Genomic DNA, 18,675 nt, shown 5'->3' on the forward strand with positions numbered 1-18,675 from the left:
TGTTGTTTTCTTTTAGTGAGGTACCTTTTTCTTCTATTTCCCTCAGCACTTAGAGAAGAGTGCTACTGGAGTCGACCTGAGTCATGAGTGTTCACGTCACACACGTTAAACCACACCTCTGCCTTCCAGGAGTCCAGACACCTGCAACTTCATCAGCATTTAGTCACCAAAATAAGACCAAACACACCAGACCGCCGCTTTCATAAGTGTGTATTTCCCGCCTGCTGCGTCCAAGGCACTGTGTTCGGCGCCATGGAGAACATACAGGCGAACCAGGCATTGTTCTTGCCCTAAGTTCACAGGCTAGCAGAGGAAAGGAGACGGGTACACGGAGAGCTGCTGGGGCAGACGGCGATCGATGCCGTATCCTAATAGGACGCGCCCCGCGGAAGCTAAAGCCTTGGCGTTTTAGATGCAGTAAGAGATCCCAGAACAGTCCTTAGGAGTGCAGGCGTTTAGATTAATAGGTCAAGTGCTATGCAAAAGAAAAACGTAGCCCTGGACGGTTACGAACAAAATCGGAAGCAGGAAGCGCTAGCTCTGGAATGGAGGTGGCGGAGTCCGGCGGGCTGGGAAGAAAGGCGGCTGGGAAGGCGTGCCAGGCTCCGCTCCGGATGGTGACGTGCACCAGGCAGGGGCGTTCCCGCCTCCGTGGGAAGGCTTAACGGGGTGATGTGACCCAGGGTCTGCTTTATAAAGTTCCAGCTGGCGGCACCGAGTAGGTGACTTTATCTAAAACTGGTTCGGAGAGTCTGGACTAGAGGAGTGAGGTTGGAATGGACATGGAGGTCAAATCGAGACGGCTTGGCCATGAGGGGTTACAGACGAAGGCAGAGGGGGTGAGTGGAAAGACAATGACAGTTATGTCCTAGAAACGGAATGATCCATCAAGAGCTTGGGAAATCTGAGTGTGGAAAAGTGGGTCTGGGGAGAAAGCGGGAAGCTGATGAGCGTGGGATGCTGTCGGACATCCAGCTGGGGGGTGGGGGGTTTGGTGTGAGAGTCCAGAAGAGGACAGGCAGGGAGCCGTCTGTGTGTGACAGCCGTTGAGGCGAAGGAACAGGTTGAAATGGCACCCTCGCATGGAAGGTGGTCTCAAGTACATCGTGACTGCCCCAGCTTCCTTAATCACGGATGCTCACAGACAACCCGCAGGTATGATGATGCATCATATGCAGCGTGCCGAGAAACTCTTGTGAGGGCGAGCAGGACGGGTGCCTCCACTGTGGAGAGTCACTTAGAGTTACTCCAATGAGTAACTGTATTCTCATTTAATGTGAATTAGTAGTCTGTAATCAAGTTGGTTTTTTTCTGAGGATTTCAGGAAAGCCATTCATGAATCTTACTTCACCCAGGTCCGGGGCTAAAGGAAACCTGGGAGGTCATCTGCAGCCCCCTCATGTCACAGATGAGGGAACGCAGGCCCAGGGAGACGCTTGACATCTTACATGGTGACGGCCAGGCTGGGCCACCCACAGGAGCAGTGTCCTGTCCTCCCCCAGTTAGATCCTCAGCTACCCAGCTGCCCTCTCAATGGGCACGTGATTGGATGGATGGATGGATGGATGAACAGAGAGATAGACAGATGGGCAGATGGATCTATAGATAGATTAGCAGATCATTCTAAGCAACAGTGGTTGGGACATACAGCCATACTTGAACATTTGTTTCCCCGGAGGGGAAGAGGAAACCGCGGCTTCTGATAGGCCTCATTTAGACCCATCAGCGCCTTGCAAATCCGAAGAGGAAATTGCCCTGGCTTTCTTGAACCATCAGCTGCTCTTAGAGGCAACGTATGAGACTGTTGGTGGCACATCACACTCAGTAAGCTCGACAGTCAGCCGCAACAGAAACGAGGGTGCGGTATGGAATGGCTGTTTGCGAGAAAACCAGGCCGGCAGGAAGCAGACACACCTTAGATTGCCTTGTCCATCACAGAAGCAAGACGTCCAGGGTTATTCATTCCCTTTTGGAAAGTTAAATGACATCATCTCCTTAAAATGAATCTCCAAGTGCATCCATTGATCGAGAAGATGGCGGGGCAAAGACACTGCTAGTGCAGGCATGTCAGTGGAGTTCTGATGCACATGGCAGCACAGTATTGGAACTACACAGCTTACTGATTTCAGAATGAATGATTCCCTTTAATAAAGGGGGCCTCAAGCCACCCCCAGCCCGCCCCAGTCTACCAGTGAGTGGGAGGGGTCAGATTCTCAAGAAGACCTTCTTTTTGTAGAGTATGTAGGCAATGAACACCCACAGGGCGGTGGCGACGATGTTCTGCGTTAGGTGCTCTCTGTGGGACTGGCTGTCCCCCAGTTTCCACTGGAAGGGGAAGTAGTTCTTGAACACCTCGTGGCCCACGTACACCAGAATGGAATTCATGCCTGAAGGAGATAAAGGAGACAGTATTTTCCTGAATCACAGCTCGTCATCCACCTGTATGGCTTTTGTGAACGTAGATGTAGCATTTGTCCTTTCAGTATGTTCTCTAGATGCACCCAGTGACTGATTACGTAGCCTGCTGTACAGCCTTCACCACTACCTGTTTCCCAGTTTTCCATCACTCTTCATGGAAACGCATGCGCCCTAAGCAATGCCTTGCCTGGTCACCACTAATGGCTTTGGTCCCTATACATTTGTCTATTCGAGATTTTTCGTAAAACTGGGATCATACAGTGTTTGTCCTTCTGTGACTGAGATAAGTCACTCAGCATCATGTTTTTAAGGTTCATCCATGTAAAACCATGTCTCAGAACTTCATTTTCCCTTTCTGGCCAAGTAAGATTCCAGTGCGTGTATGTAGAGGTCACATTTGTTCAAGCTTTCATCTGTTGATGGACATTTATTTAGGCCGGGTCCACCTTCAGGCTACTGGGAATAGTGGGGGCAGTGGCAAACAAGAAGCCATCCAAGTCTCAGCTTTCAAACCGAGGAGTGGAACTGTGGAATTATAGGCTCGGTCAGTGTTTAAGATTTTTAGGAATTGCCAAACTGTTTCCCACAGAGACTGCAGCATTCTGTATTCCCACCGGCAACACACAACTTCACATCCTCCCTAACACTTGTTTCCGTGTGTTCGCTTGATCGTGGCCATCCTAGGGGAGTGAAAGGATATCTCATTGGGTTTTTGATTTGTACTTCCCTGCTTACTGGTGTAACGGGTTACGAGTTGAGCTGCTAACTGCAATGTCGTCGGTACGGACCCACGAGCTGCTCTGAAGGAGAAAGGTGGGGCTGCCTGCTTCTGGAAAGCTTCAAGGTCCCCGCAGGCTTCAGCAATGCCGCTCTGTCCTACAGGGTCACTGGGAGTCGGACTTGACGGCAGTGGGTTACTTACTAGTGAATATTTAATTCTTGGCATCTAGTTCAGTGGAAATACACAAAGCATGCACCCATGGCTGGCTTCTACCTGACGAACAAGTGATGCCTATCTTGGACGCTGAGGGAGCCCTGCTGGAGGAGTGCCTTAGCGAGGGGCTGACCTGAGTCACTGAGATGATTGGTCTGCCCCTCAGTTTTCAAGTGGAACAGCACCTAAGCATTTCATTTACTTCTTGAGATCGCCTCTGAGCTTTCTTATAATGAACCATCACAACAGGAAAAGAAAAGTGTGGTCTAAGTACTAGGCACTGGAGACTGTGCCCTGGATGGTTTCTGATCCCCACTACGTTGGTGGAGTCTGACCTAAATGTGAGACCACTGAAGGACCTAAGTTGTCCTCAACCAACACCACAACCTCGATGAGTCAAAAGGAAGTGTGCTGCGTCACAACAGACTGAGTGACACCAGGGCAGTGGCCTGAGGTCCCCGCTCCAAACATGGCCAAGTTCTCCGGGCCAGTTCCACGTAGACAGCCAGTGCGGATTCTCTTAGCAAGGCGAGGGGTGACGTACCTGGATAAAAGAATGGGGTTCCTGTCCACAGCCCCTTCACATCCACAATAGGGTACAGGACCAGCAGGATGAAGAAGGCAAAGGAGCTCAGCGTGGTGACATACGAGAGGGACCTGGAGGAGCGAACGCGGTGTCTCAGAGCACATCCCTGAGGCTACCGCCAGGCAAGGTCAACATCACAGTGGAAATAAACTCTTTTTGATACCCACCAGAGGTTTTTGTTCACAGGGATAAATCCTTCATTGTCAGAGGCTTTTGTCAAAGCCACAGAAGCAAGCCCCTGTTAACAGAAGAGCCAGACAAGGTTTACATACTCTCTTCAAACAACAATCATGTTTCAAGACAACAAAGCATTCACTTAAGTTGCTTGGGTTGGGCTGAAAATCGTGCCCCACATATTTCGCTTTTGTAAAAGTAGAAAAATATATTTTAAGATGTACCATTAAAAAATGTTCTAAGAAGTCAAAACCACCTCTTCTGGCGTGCCTGTGAGGGGGAGAAGGTAAGCACACTGACAAACTACAGTGGCCGGAGGTAGGATCATCAGCCAGCGTTAGAAACGCTCCAACCACATGAAAGCCTGGAACCTGGTGCCTGAACACCGGTTCCATTGTCCGGCTGCAGGGTGGCTGCCCCAGGGGTTCCTGCTGGATGGTTTGGGGGCAAGCACGGTCTGTGTCGTTTATAAAGGTGCTTCCTCAGGAGAACAAAAGGGCACGTTGGGGTGTGTAGATTTGCTCCAGTAGAGAGGTTAGTGGTGGGGATGGGGTGAGCACTGCCAGGAGAGTGTCGCTCTGCCCCGGATTGATGCTGAAGCGTCCACGCGGACAGAAAAGGCACTTGGATGAGAAATGCGGGTTACTTACTAGAATACAGCACCAGGCGGCAAACCTCAACAAGATGTCTTTGGTCTGATCCTTATAATACAACAGTATTTTTCCTGCCTGGAGAAGAAAACAATGTAACCAAAAGGATTGCCCAAAACACGTCCTTATCTCCAATGTATCCCTATGTGTCTCTTTGCCAGCCCACAGGCTGCACAGTGAGTGGGGGGGCTCTCCCAGCCCGAGCTTAGAGTGGAGGCATGCAGCTGGGACAACAGAGAGCGAGAGGAGACGTGGAGGCAGGCCATGAGCAGGGATAGCAGGTCTCGGTGGCCACTGCAGGGAAGAGCATTCGGGGCAGATGGAATAGCATGCACAGAACAGCATGCACAGAATTCTCTTTTTTTTTTTTAATGAGAAAAAGCACAGCATCTCTGAGATGTCACAGGTGGAAGGTGGGGAAGAGCCTGGCAAAGGGGTGCACAGGTAGGCACGGTAGGCCTCCCTGACGTGTTCGCTCTCCAGAGGTGACGGAGACTCACAGAAGGTGGCTGACTGCAGGCAAGGGGCCGCCTGGGGCAGTAAGGAAAACAAAGGGGGGTGGGCAGGGACAGAGTTCTCATGAAACCATGGAGGAAGAACCAGTCCGAACAGGAGGGTGAAAGGAGGCATAACACTTGAACCCCGTCACCCGTCAGGATACTGGGATCCGTGTAGTGTTTTACTACACAACCTAATAGCTAGAATCTGAGCGTTTATGTGACCTAAATGATAGAAGAGGAGCCCTGGGCCCTGGTGGTGTGGCCAGGTGAGCGCTGGGCTGCTCATGGCAAGGGCAGCGGTTCAAACCCACCAGCTGCTCTGGAAGAACGATGAGGCTGGCTGCTTCCATCAAGATTTTTTGTGGGATTTTTTGCATATGAACTTTTTTTTCTTTTTAATGGTAGCTTGAGTGAACATTTTCCTGTGCAGAGTTCCCGCCTCGGAAACCCTGCGGAGGGTCACTATGAGTCAGAGGCAACCCGATGGCGGTGGGCCCCCAGGAAGAGGATCTGCTTGCTTATGCTGCTGTCATACTCGCTTTGGCTTGGTCATGAGTCACAAGTCACACACGTCCAGAGGGGGGAGAATGAAGTGAACACACACCTGCACGCCCCAGAATGCTATCACGATGGAGTTGATGGTCCCCAGGAGGCCTTCGGGGTCGTAGACCACCTTGCTGTGGTACAGCACCTGAGAACGAGAGAAGGGGACACGAACAGTCACCCACACGAAGCACACACAGCTCAGGCCCCGGGCTTACCCAGGCCAGTGTGCCACGCTGTGTGTTTGGCTCTGGAAAGTCATGCCCTCCTACGAGGGTCCTGGGCAGAATCGTTCTGGCCAAGGGGCATGGGGACACATCGGAGTAGAACGCAGTGCCCCAGTGAGGAGCCAGCTCCCGCAGCAGCCACTGCCACGCAGCCAGCCGACAACAACACCGCGCTCCTGGGCTCCCCGCCCACCCCCCCACCCCCCGGGTTCATATGCCGAGCAAACCGTACATCGCAAGACAGATGTCCGATCTTAGATTTCATCATTTCAGGCAACTCTGTTAAGATAGAAACCGGGTCCCTTCCTATCTGTGTTTATGTCAAACAGTGGCATTTGCAAATGCCTTTGCCCGCTGCGTCCCCATGCGCGGTGGGTGGCGTGGTTCCAAAATGGATGGTGAGAACAGCCACACACCATGAAGGGGGGACCGAGGTCACTGAACTGAACAAGTAGAAGTTGTGGAAATAAACTATTGTATTTTTGTCTCCATGAACACAGACTTGTAAAAGTAACATTCATGTGAAGTTTTGATTGCAAAATGAAGGCCATGAAAAGAAATTTGGGAATGCATGGAGTGGGTCCCTCAGGTCCCCTCCCAGGCTCAGGACGACAGCGTCATCCACTCCTCCAGGCCCTACAGCTACCAGTACCCAGGAGCCCACAGCCAAGTCCACCTTGGGCATTTGTCCTGCTGCCCTCGGAGCCCAGCCCTGGTTGGGGCAGCCACATGTGGCCAGGACTCCACAGAGACCGACCCCACGTCCCAGCTAGAGCTGCTCTGAGGAGATGCTGGAGTCCCCGGTCTGACCACAGTGCAGCACCACGGCTGCCCCCGCCAGGCCAGTGTCCAGGTCAGTCCCTACGGGGCTCCTCTGCCGCCCCCGGGGATGGCGAGCTGAGACACGGAGGAAAGCACTCTGCCACCCATCTTAGGCAGCGCGCGCTCTCACTTTAAGGCAAAGCAGCATTTGCACACTGCCAAGCGGTGAGCCCCCCCACCCATCTGTCGTAGAGTATTCTGGAGGGCCTTGCAGTGGTCAAAGGCTGCCTGCTCGTCTCCAGGACAGCTATGCAAACACGCCTGGGAGAGAGAGGTAGCAGTCTGCTTCCATGCAGATGTGAACCTTCAAAGCCCCATCCACACCAAGCGGCCAGGACAGTGCCAATGGTTAAGGCATTAAACTCAACAACAGCCTGGCCGCCCAGCCTGCCCTAGGGCCTAGGAGGAAAGGCCTGTAGCCTGCCACAGGGAGCCCCGCAGAGCGCAGGGCACCCCTGCTCTGCACCCACAGGCACCACGAGTCTGGGTCCGCGGGCCAGCTGCAGTGGGCGGGAGCTCTGCTGGGCTCGTTGGATGCCTGCTGGAGTCGGTCTCTTTTCCGCAAGCCAGCCCCACTCACCGCGGAAGAAGGATGCTGGTACAGGTGGTCCTCTCCCAGCAACACGCGGTCAATGTAGCCCGCAGCTCCTCCGGTGCAATTGGGAAACTGCCCCCAATCTCCAATGCCGCCGGGGCCAAGGTAACCCCTAGGGAAGGGAGGAGACATTCCACTGGGTAAGACTGCAGAAGGGACAGCTGTCGGGACCGATTGATGCCGCCTGACAACATGAAACGGGACCTGTACCTCGGTAACCCCATGACAAGAAAAATAAGGTTTTTAACTTTAGAAAACACACGACACCTTAGGAGCTATTCTAGTTGAAGGAAGGAAAAAAGGGCTGCTGCCCACTGGCACCTGATGCAGCTCAGCAGGGAGCCCCAGGGGTGTGGAATCTACAACTCTGCCCGGGCTCCCCACGCTCTGCCCAGTGGGCTTTGACGTGGCCGCTCCCCACACCTTGACACTGACGGACACTAACAAAAGCAAAGGCCCTAGAAAAGCTGCTCTCGATACACACCAAACCCCTCTCTCGATACGCAGTATGCTTCCCGGAGAAAGCAAATGAAAGGGCGCCCCGCTGCCGGTGGTCTCTGTACCCAGACATTGACGCGGCAGAAAACGGCATGCCCGGGGCCTCAGCTAGCCAGGGGTGCTCTGCACTAGGGCTGGGCAGATTTGAGCGACTCGGGGAGATCAACGGGGCAGCATTTACCCAAGGGCAGAGTTCAGAAAGGTTAGGACAGAAGGAGGCATGGAAACAGGAAGCGCCACGGGTGACATTACACTGAGAGTGTTGCAACCGACGACATGGAACACCATGTGTACGAGCTGTCGGATGGAAAACTGATTTGCTCGGGTAAATCTCCGTCTAATTCACAATAAACAGTTAAAACACACACACACACATGCATGTGCATGTTCAGGTCCTAACCATGGTCTCTGTGAATGTGACTCTGTTTGGAAATAGGGTCTTCGCAGTTTTCATCAGTTAACACAGGGTCACCTGGGAGGAGGGCAAGCCCTAACCCAATATGATGAATGTCCTTTGAAGGAGAAGAAAACAGAGCCAGTGACAGCTAGATACAGAGGGAAGAGGGTGATGTGACGATGGTGGCAGAGACTGGAGTTATGTTGTCACAGCCTACAGAATAACTGAAGCCACCAGAGCCGGGGAAAACCGCCAAGGATCGCCTCCTGCAGTCTTCCCTGAATTGGGCCTTGTAGCCTCTGGAGCCGTGAGCCAACAAATGTCTACTGTTTTGAGCCACCCCACCCCACCAAGAGGACTACCTGGACTGGGCCACTTACGTAGGGCATCCAGGGACGGGCAAGAAGAATGTCAGGCACAGCCAAATGCTTTCCAGCATCAGAATGAAGAGCCACTGCGGCCAGCTGGCCACGATGTCCCGGAGGAAAGAACAGCTTCTTTCCTAAGGGAGAAGTGGGAAGGGAACAGACATGAAGCGCGCACAAACAGACTGGGAAACAACACACAGTGTGCATTTGGGGGAACTCCCTGGACTCCTGCCTCGGCGCTCACAAGAAGACTAGATAAAGATTCTTGAGTGTGACGCTGTCTGCGTGCTCCCTCTATGAAACACCGCAGTGAAAACATCGCTGTGGACAAGTCCACGCCTAAGTAGGTTACTCAAGAGAATGACAAACCAGTGGTGGCGAGTTGGGCTGCAATCCGCAACATCAGCAGTTCAAAACCACCAGCTGCGAAAGACGGGGCTTTCTACTCCCAGAAAGAGTCCCCGTCTCGGAACCCCACAGGGGCAGGTCTACCCTGTGCTACAGGCTCGCTGTGAGTCACCAGCTCAGTGCAGTGAGTTGGCTTTTTTTGATCTGCTCACAAAAACCTTGGACATAAATGTTCTCAGTAGCATTGCTTGAAACAACCAAAAATATTAACAGCTCAACTCTCCATCAGCGGATGAGTGGGGGATTACATGTCCCAGAGCATCGTCATCACTACAGAGAGACGAAGCGCGGATACACGCCCAGCATGTCACACCATGAACAGATCATGCTAAGTCATGGAATCTGAATACAAAAGGCCACGTGGTGCATGAGTCCATTGCGATGAAGTGTCCAGAATAGGCAAATATACAGAAACAGAAAGCAGCTTCATGGTCTCGCGGGGTTAGGGGTGGAAAGGCGTGAGGGGGCATGAGAGGTGGCTGCTAATGGGCCCGGAGTTTCTTCCTGGGACGACAGAGCAGGGGTGGCGGCACGACCCTTAGACTGTACGAATACCACGGAATCGTGGTGCTTCCCAGGGAGATGTTAGGATACGTGACGGCTTGTTCCTGCGAAGTGGACAGCCGACCCCTTCCTCGCCGTCTGCTCTTTAGTTTGGAAGCTCTGCGGAAACCGGTTCCCCGTGGGTGACCCTCCTGGCATCACAGCCACACACGTCCCCACAGGGCAGCAAAGTGATGGGCAGGGGCGCACGGCCAGCATGCAGGGCTCATTAGGAGTCAGAATGTGGCGTCTAACAGCTGCCTGGCATGAGAAGGGAGTGTCTCGATGAGACAGGTGCAGAAGAACTGAACTTCACCTTTAAAACACACTGACCTTGTGGCGCCCTTGCTAGTTGAGAGCAAGGAAGGGAAGGGTCTCATTTTCCTTTCCTTCTCCCAAACACCCCTCCCACAACGAAGCCACCCCAGAAGCATCTCCATAGAACCTTAATGGTCCACGCCAGGGCTGAAAACCGCCGCTGTGGTACTGCCCCCCCCACCCCCCCACCCCCCCACCCCCGTGCACTAGCACAGGAGCGGCCCGCACGGTCCCTGGGGGTCAGCAGCAGCCGGAGGAGACTGGAACACTGACAAGGAGTTCAATTAAAACTCAACTCACTGCCACCAAGTCAACGCTGCCTCACAGTGACCCCTGTGGGTTTCTGAGACTGAAACTGCTCATGGAGTAGAAAGCCCAGTCCGTGTCCCACAGAGCGGCTGGTGGTTTCGAACTGCCAACCATGTGGATCACAGCCCAGCTCGTAAGCAACCACCATACCACCAGGGTTCCAATAGTAAGCAATCATTACAGGAAGAACAAAGATAATCTGAGAAACAATGACAAATCTGCTATTTACGTGGACTGAATGAAGCTAGAAATCAAGGAAGACCTAGTTAATTTATTAAGGAGGACCTCAAAGAGGAGCACTGAAATATTTATACCTGATTTTCTTACCTCTGGTGGCAGTGGGGTTAGTCACTGGGCTGCGATTCTAAAGGTCGTCAGTTTGAAACCATCAGCTGCTCCATGGGAGAAAGATGGGGCTTTGCTCTCCCGCAGAGAGTGACGTCTTAGAACTCACAGTCCTACCCTATCCTATGGGGTCACTCTGGGTTAGCATGAACTCCGGGCAGTGAGTGAGGTGGGGTTTCTTTTGGGGGGGAGGTGAACATAAGGGAGGAGAAAGCCTATTACTTGGGTACATTCGAATCTGATATTTATAGGAAGTAACTACAAACTAGGTGAGACTTTCACATCGTACTAAAAGAAGAAGTAAGAACTAACCAACGACAGCGCTGTAGTCCTGTCTCCCACTTTGGCGGTTTTCTCCAAGTTGAACTCTTACACCATTTGTCTACATACTGAAATGCTAAGTAAGTTGTTTTTATTTAAAAACAAAAGACATCGATGGCTACTAAAAAGAAGATGAAAAAAACGTGACTTGTGTTCCAAGAGCCTCGAGTTACAAACTGGAAGTGGAGATTCCATCCAATGCCATGGCGAAGGCTTGATTTAAGAGCCCAAGCGGCTGAGGCAGAGTCCGGCACCCACAACGAATAGAGTTCTAATAGAAACCCAAAGTGACTCGCTCCTTCTCTTTTAAAAAAAAAAACAACTCAGGGGAGGCGGGGTTCTCACCGAGGGACAGTTTTCAGGCATGGGCTTAGCAAAGACGAGCTCCAACAAGGCGACCACCAAGTATGTGACCCCGAGCCGCTGCAGCACGCCGGGAATCCGCACCTTATCCCAGGATACTGCCAGGGAAGCCAAGGAGACCGAGGTTAGCAAGGAGCAAACCATGCCTGTATTTCAGTTACACAATTCTCTTTTTGAATCTTTAGAGACAGGGATAAAATCAAAGCCAAGTCCAGAGAACAGGCCAGTCTCTCTCAGTAGGGTAGTTCAGGGCTGGCCAGTTGGGAGACTGAGCCAAGAGTGGAAATGTCCCTCATGGGTGTGAGGATGCAGCATGGGCAGCCTGGGGCCCCCAAGCTCACCTCCTGGCCTTTAACCAGTAGGAACCTAGACTCAACTCTCATGTCCACCAAGTGACTGCAGACCCCAAACAGGCCATCAACCATGTGTGTCTGCCTGACAGGCTGCATGCTGTCTCACTGGCTGAGAGTAACCCCATGAAGAGCTAGCCTACAGGGATCGATGGCTCACATCTTGAAGAGCCACCAACGCAATTCTCAAGTGACAGTTTTCCTTCAGGCCCCAACTGGACGTGTCAGGGGAAGTCCTCCTAACGCCCCCTGTCTCACTGTGAATGGGCTCACCGCTGAGTGGCTTGGCTAATAACACTGTCATTCTCTGAGGAAGTCATTGCCACCTTCCCCAACGCTGACACTGGTCCCTAGCAAAGGGTCCCTCGCCTTCCCGCAGTGTTCCTGTCGCAGCTGACAAACAGGTGTTGACAGACAGATTTGGCAACCACTCTAATTGGAGAGCTGGTGGGCTTCAGTGGCTCGACAGGAACCTTTCAACAGCGCCTGCCGTGGAGGCCCCTCGGGACACAGAGGGCCGAGTGCTTCCAGAAGCTCCCGCGGGTCTAAGACTCCCAGGAAGAGGGTCAGCGTGCCTTAAGTGTGCGCGCCTTGAATACACTCCCAGGGACTGTTCTTTCCACTGCGATGGACAGTGGCAGCATGGAGTTTCTGTATTTCAACCTGAATATACAGTAAAGAGGGAGGCAGGGGAAGGAATACTTACATGGACCAAGGCAGTAATTGGGATTCACAATGACAATTCCCATGCAGATTAGCAGGAAACTCCTCCAGACAATTTTCCCCAGCAATTTTAATTTGGAGCATCCCCGCTGTAGTATGGAAGTCATTGACAGAAAAATGGAAGTTCCCATGATAAATACAAACCTTTAAAAAAAACAAAAACTATCACTAGATGCCCTTTGACCATCTATACACCATTAGCATTATTTATGGATCATTTCATCCAGAGATGAGACATAATTTCTAGATGTCGCCAATTAGTGAAATAACAGCAGGCTCGTCGTGACAAACAGAGCAGAATGAAACCGCTCTGTTGGGCTGAGGTCTTTGGACATTGGATCTTCAAGTCTCAGTTTTCCTGGAGAAACTTCTAAAGCATTGAGTGGAAGCCAAAGGACTGCCCTCCGTTTGAAGGAGCCCGGTCGGCATTGTGAATTAAGCAATAGGCTGCTAAACACAGGGCATCTGGTTCAAACCCACTAGCTGCTCTGGGCGGAGGGAATGAGGCTGACTACCCCCAAATGATGTCCAGCCTCAGAAGCACTCTGGAGGCACAGTGGCTGCACGTTGGGCTACAGCCCGCCCCAGGTCAATAGTTGGAAACCACCAGCCAGTCCTCAGAGGGGAAGATGGGGCTTTCTACTCCTTTAAAGAGCTCCACTCTCAGAAATGTATGGGGCGGGGCTACCCTGTCCTACCGGGCCAATGAGAGTCGGGATCGCCTGGATGACAGCGAGTGGGTAGGTGATGCGACCTGGCAGTCAGCTTCCATAGAGATTACAGCCGAGAAAATGTGATGCGTAGTTACACTGAAAACCCAGACTCACTGCCTGGACTCTATTCCGACCTTTAGCAACCCTGTAGGACAGGCTAGAACTGCCCCCTGGGTTTCCGAGACTAACTCCTTACAGAAGTGGAAAGCCTCGTCTTTCTCATGAGAGCGGCTGGTGGTTTCAAACGGCTGACCTTGTGGTTAACAGCCCAACACATAACTCAACACGTAAGCCACCAGGGCTCCCTTATCACACCGCCTTGATGGCACCTAACACCCATTGTTGGCATTATTTGGCTAAGGGTGACAGGAATGAAGAGTCTGTGTCCCTTGGCTTCCTTGTTTGGGAATCAACCTATCAGCCACTCTCTCTGTCAGGAACCCCACAGAGAACACAGACCAACAATTACTAGATTTCCAGGACTGTGTAACTTGCCCCTATCGATCCTTCAAACAGAAAAAAAATTCTCCCCCAAACTCTTGAGTCCATAGTAACAAAGGTACCAAAGACATAAAACAATGAATGGGGCTATTTCTAATGCTGGTGCAATGGAAAGAATCACAGCAAGACAGAACGCTCACACTGTCTGGGAAGTGTCCCTTAAGAAGAACATCGGGCCAGTCAGAGTCCGAACCCCTAAACCACATGCCCTGCCGTCAGGTTCACCCTGACTCACAGCAACCCTGTGAGACAGAATGAAACTGCTTCCTGCGGCCTCCTGAGGCTGGTGGGTTGATCACAGGCCTTGGAGCTGTTAGACCCACTCTCGGCTCGGTAAGAGCCATAAGCACCTGGTCCCAGTTACCAACAAACTGAAAAGACACAGTTATGAATGGATCTTATTCATAACCCAGGGGCTGCCTAGATTTTAAATGTTAATCCATGACTGTCATCTCCTTGTTATGGACGTATCAATATTCACTGGTACCGATATGCTAGGTTTTTTAAGGAATTATGACTTCATGCTTACTTTCAAGGCAAGTGGAATTTAACTCTATCTTCAGAATTTATGATTCCCTACAAAATTCCAGCACAACCTGTCTATATCCGCATGGCGCTTTCCCTTACAAGACCACATTGATGCCCAGATGCCTTACGTAAGACCTACTCCAAGCAAAAAGAATTATCCTACAACACCGTTTTTGGAAGGATCCTGTAACATCGCAGACCTGTTACTTGACACATGTCCATGAGTTAGTCTCTGAAAGACATTCCAACATCATTTTTTAAAAAAAAAGAGCTACAGAAGATGGTAAATGGGAGAAATGCGTGTGTACTCACCACGGGAACACCAGGTCAGCCACCGTCAGTCCTGCAAACAACAAAGCGCAGAGGGTGAGCCAAAGGACTCAGGACTCATGCCCTCACGCCAGAGAGCTGATACATAGCGTTTAGAGGGAAACACACACACATGCAAACAGATCACTCTCTAAAGGCCCGGCGACCAGTCCCAGGCCTGGGCGTTACCTACACACAGTACTGGCCACCACAGAACCAAACTGGGAAGCACCGGGACCTTCCAAAAGCTCAGGGGAAAATGGAATGAAAACATAATAGAATTTTTCAACCAACTCTTTGAAGCCTTCTAGATCCTGATTTTTTTTTTTTTAATTTCCCCTGGATCCTGATCTTAAAAGTCACGCGGCAAGAGCTATACAGATCAGGGCTTTTTCTTTTCTTTTTTCCTTCTTCGAAAACCATTTCTAAACCAGCTACAAAGCCAGCCTCACGGTGTGTGTTATGGCACCACCACCAAGACCAGTTCAAAGGTGCCTTGAGCAAGTCACGAATCTTAGACTAAAGAAGCCCTAAGAATGCTGTGTCTGTAATGAAAACCTCATCTACAATAGGGCAATGATCGTTTTCACCAAATCCCTAAGATCTTCTGTAGACACCCCCAACCCCTCGATCCCCACCCCACCCCCGCAGTCCTCCTGCAGGGGCCTCTGGGCCTGTGGCTACAACAGTGAAGCCTCACACACGAGAGCACACAGAGAAGCAAGCACAGGAGCAGGCTAACAGAATCTTCTCTTGGTGGGTCTACAGGGCAGGAGCTCAGTGACTCAGAGGGGCTGCCGGGGACTCAGCCGGGGTCTGTGAGTGGATCTTCTACCTGCAGTGCTCTGGCTGCGCCCGTGGGAGGGATGCAACTTTAGGAAATACCTTACCGTTCCAACTCGCATGCTTGAAATACCAGTATTTTCCTCCTCCGTAATTAACAAAGACCATGAGTATGAGAGCAATCCTGCAAAGCCAACAGAGAGAACGCTTTCAGGGTTTGCACACATGAGCAAACTGCAAGAGAGACACAGATATGTGCTCACACCGGGTACAATCAGGCAATGGAGCAAAGCTTATGGGGCAAGAAAAGGCTATTTTTTCCCAATCACTACAATTACAACCATATATTTAATTGGCTTCTTTGACTGTGGGAGTCACATAATATCATGTCAACTTGAAGATATATTAAAGTGTATGGGGTGGATTCTAACCTGTCAATCAGGTCACATGCTGATGGTGACTCCTTATGGGCATGGCCTTCTCATAAGGAGGGTCCTAGGGACCTCACCTCTTCCTCTCTGTCTTTACCCTCCTGCTGGTGGACCCTGGTTGCTGCCAGAGCCAGGGAGGTGCACTCACACCATTGGGTCCACAAGACTTTGCATCCACCAGCCTGATGCATTCTGCATCATGGCATGTGGCTTCATGAGTCTGAAGAGGGACTTAAGGAGTTGTATGGGGCTTATGGACTTGATCTGGACGGGGCTTGGATGTTTGCTTGATATATAATTACTTCTTTTTTTAATTTCAATAAATAATTTTACTGGAGGCTCTTACAGTTCTTATATCAATCCATGCATCCATTATGTCAAGCACATTTGTACATATGTTGCCATCATCCTTTTCAAAACATTTTCTTTCTACTTGAGCCCTTGGTATCAGCTCATGTTTTTCTACCTCCCCCACCCTCGATAAATTATAAACTATTATTTTCATATCTTCGTATCTTACACAGTCCACTGTCTCCCTTCACCCATGTTTCTGTTGTTCATCACCTGGGGGGATGGGGTGATAATACATAGATCATTGCTATCTGTTCCCCCTTTAAAATTACTTCTTAATATAAAGCTCTCTCTTACACATACATGAATGCCTCTGGGCTTGTTTCTCTAGTCAACCAAGCCTAACACAGTGACCAACATTTGTAACAATGTGCTCTTCAGAAGGATTTACCCTGGTACTAAGTCAGACAGAACTAGAAGGCAGAGCAGACCACCTCCAATAACTCAACTGTGTGCTGGCTCTTGGGATGTGGCAGGTTCACAGGCTGCAGTCGAAGGCACCCGGAGAGCAGTCTCTAAGACCACAGGGTTCAAACCGTGGGTCCTTCACTCATTACACCTGAGACCAGAGGCAAAGCGGCTCTCTCATCAGTTACCTCATCTGCCACGGGGGCAGGGGGAGCACTGCCATGGCACCTCACCAGTTCCCCTAACAACCGCTGGCTCCTGTCCTGTCTGTGATGAAACTCGGAAAGACAGAGGAAGGCAGTGAACTGTGCGCCAAGTACGCTGCGGTGCCAGTTCTGCAGAACACGGGGAATGGAGGGAAAGGGTGGGGACTCCGAGGCCGGCTTCACTTAGTACTTGACTACTTTGTACTTGAGTGGCCCGGGGCATGTCACTAAACTCCACGGCTCAATGTCTTCGCCTGAAAAACGGATGGTATTACACTGACGATCTAATTGGGCTATTGCAATCTCTGAGTGGGTACTAACAGGAAGATGCATAACACCTATGGAATTGGGTTGTTAAACGCTCCAGGTGGTGCACATGATTAGCATACTCGACTGCGAGCTGCAAGACTATAGGTTTGAGTCCATCAAGAGGCATCAAGAAAGACAGGCCGGGCTTCTAAAGAATCAGCCACAGTTCTACCCTAGGGGTGGCCGGGAGTCAAAATCAACTCCATGGCAACAGGTTGGGTTAAATAGATCGTGAAGAGATTTAGGCAAATTGAAACCGTTCATAAGGAGACCTCCAAAAGCATCACCAAGTGTTACTATTAACCACTATTCTTATCTTACGTCAAAGACACACACCTGCCAAGAGGACTCAAGGCCTGGGGTTTAGAAGGCCGCGGTGGGTTGACATGGAAGAATTGATACGAAAACATTTATCTTCTGCTATGTAATTTCATCCTTTCTTTTCAGAGTTTGTTCCTGGGCTACCAGCGCTATAAAATAACTACCAAACGTTAAAGGCCAGAGGCTGCGTGGCATGGTGAAGAACGGGCCCGGATTTTCCCACACTTGGGCATTGCATTTCCAGCCGAGCACATCTTTTTATCTGCCAAGAGATCACCTGGGTGGGAGTACCACTCTTTGGCTGAGCTTCAATGACCTGGACCTGAGCGGGGAAACTGATGCCGGCCTCCTTACTCTGCTCCCGTGCCAGGCGGATACCATGGCAGTGTCCACGTACGGAGAGGCTGCTGACACGGTCACACCCAAGAAACGCCTTCTCCCCAAGACAACAGAAGACATGTGCAATGATGACCTGGAGCTGCCGGTGTGTTTTACATATCCATGGAATCCGACAAACTACAAAACCCTACAAATCCCACATACCCCCTGAAGGTGTCTACACAGCGGAGGCGAAGTGAGGGCGAAGACGGGCGCCAGGCTTCGGGCTGGGGGTCGACACAGAGGGGGTCTGCCCTGCTCGGAGATCCTAGCTCCTGCCGGAGAAAAGGGAGAAAAGGAGAGAGAAGGCAGTTCGTTGCGCTCAGGAGGAAATCTCATTCTCCTGTGTTTCAGAGCATTTCATGGGCACCCTGGGCATGCCGTCAGGAAAGACCAGGCCCTGGAGAAGGGAGAGTACAGGGGCAGGGGTAAAGGGGGAGGCCCTTGATGAGATGCACCCTGGGCTCTAACAGAAAGAACCAGTGTGAGGATGGGGCAGGACCGGGCCGTGTTTTCTCCTGTTGTACAGAGTCCGGCCCGATTCAACAGCACGGAGCAACAACGTGTCCTAGGGAAGAAAGGAACAGAGTGGAGAGCTAGTCTTTCTGAGTCATCTATGCATCTGCTTTCGTAAAGATGCCAATGGAAGCCTGACTTCGTTCTCTCTGCCTTGTGTGCTGTGGGCCGAGCTGGCCCGGGGAGGGGCTGCTACAGCAACTACAGAGAACCGGGCCGTGGTATGCCCAGCACAAGAGCAGAAGCCAAGGGCTGATTATCAGTGAGAGGGAGTTTCCTAACACGGATCTGAGCTGCTTCGTTGGCATCTGTAAACTGAGTGTGGACGCCTCTGTGTTCCCTTTTCATCTTGACACGCTCGCTCCTTCAGCTGGTCAAGGCAACACAGCTGCCCGCCAAGCAGAAGAGTCTTGCAGGCCAGCGTTCCAACCTGGCTGAAGAAAGAGCCTGTGAAATAGGGAGGGAGGGCTATTCGGTATTAGGAACACAGGTGTCCATGGTTGTGAGACCAGCAAAACTGGGTGGTACC

At 51.3% G+C, this 18,675-nt stretch overlaps 1 protein-coding gene across 1 annotated transcript in view; it reads right to left on the bottom strand.

Annotated features, from left to right (window-relative positions):
- Positions 1–2,120: 2,120 nt before the first annotated feature.
- Positions 2,121–18,675, bottom strand: part of HGSNAT (heparan-alpha-glucosaminide N-acetyltransferase) — a 35,848-nt gene continuing 19,293 nt past the window's right edge. Inside the window, exons 7-18 of the mRNA XM_075556580.1 lie at positions 17,796–17,905; positions 15,334–15,410; positions 14,447–14,477; positions 12,376–12,536; positions 11,302–11,417; positions 8,725–8,846; positions 7,435–7,561; positions 5,867–5,953; positions 4,763–4,840; positions 4,106–4,176; positions 3,897–4,009; positions 2,121–2,387 (exon numbers count right to left, since the gene is read on the bottom strand). Of these exons, the coding sequence (XP_075412695.1) occupies positions 2,206–2,387; positions 3,897–4,009; positions 4,106–4,176; positions 4,763–4,840; positions 5,867–5,953; positions 7,435–7,561; positions 8,725–8,846; positions 11,302–11,417; positions 12,376–12,536; positions 14,447–14,477; positions 15,334–15,410; positions 17,796–17,905 (1,275 nt within the window). The 3' untranslated portion in view covers positions 2,121–2,205. The remainder of the gene's footprint in view (positions 2,388–3,896; positions 4,010–4,105; positions 4,177–4,762; positions 4,841–5,866; positions 5,954–7,434; positions 7,562–8,724; positions 8,847–11,301; positions 11,418–12,375; positions 12,537–14,446; positions 14,478–15,333; positions 15,411–17,795; positions 17,906–18,675) is intronic.

Source organism: Tenrec ecaudatus, chromosome 8 (genome assembly GCF_050624435.1).
Source record: "Tenrec ecaudatus isolate mTenEca1 chromosome 8, mTenEca1.hap1, whole genome shotgun sequence".
NCBI classification, from domain to species: domain Eukaryota; kingdom Metazoa; phylum Chordata; class Mammalia; order Afrosoricida; family Tenrecidae; genus Tenrec; species Tenrec ecaudatus.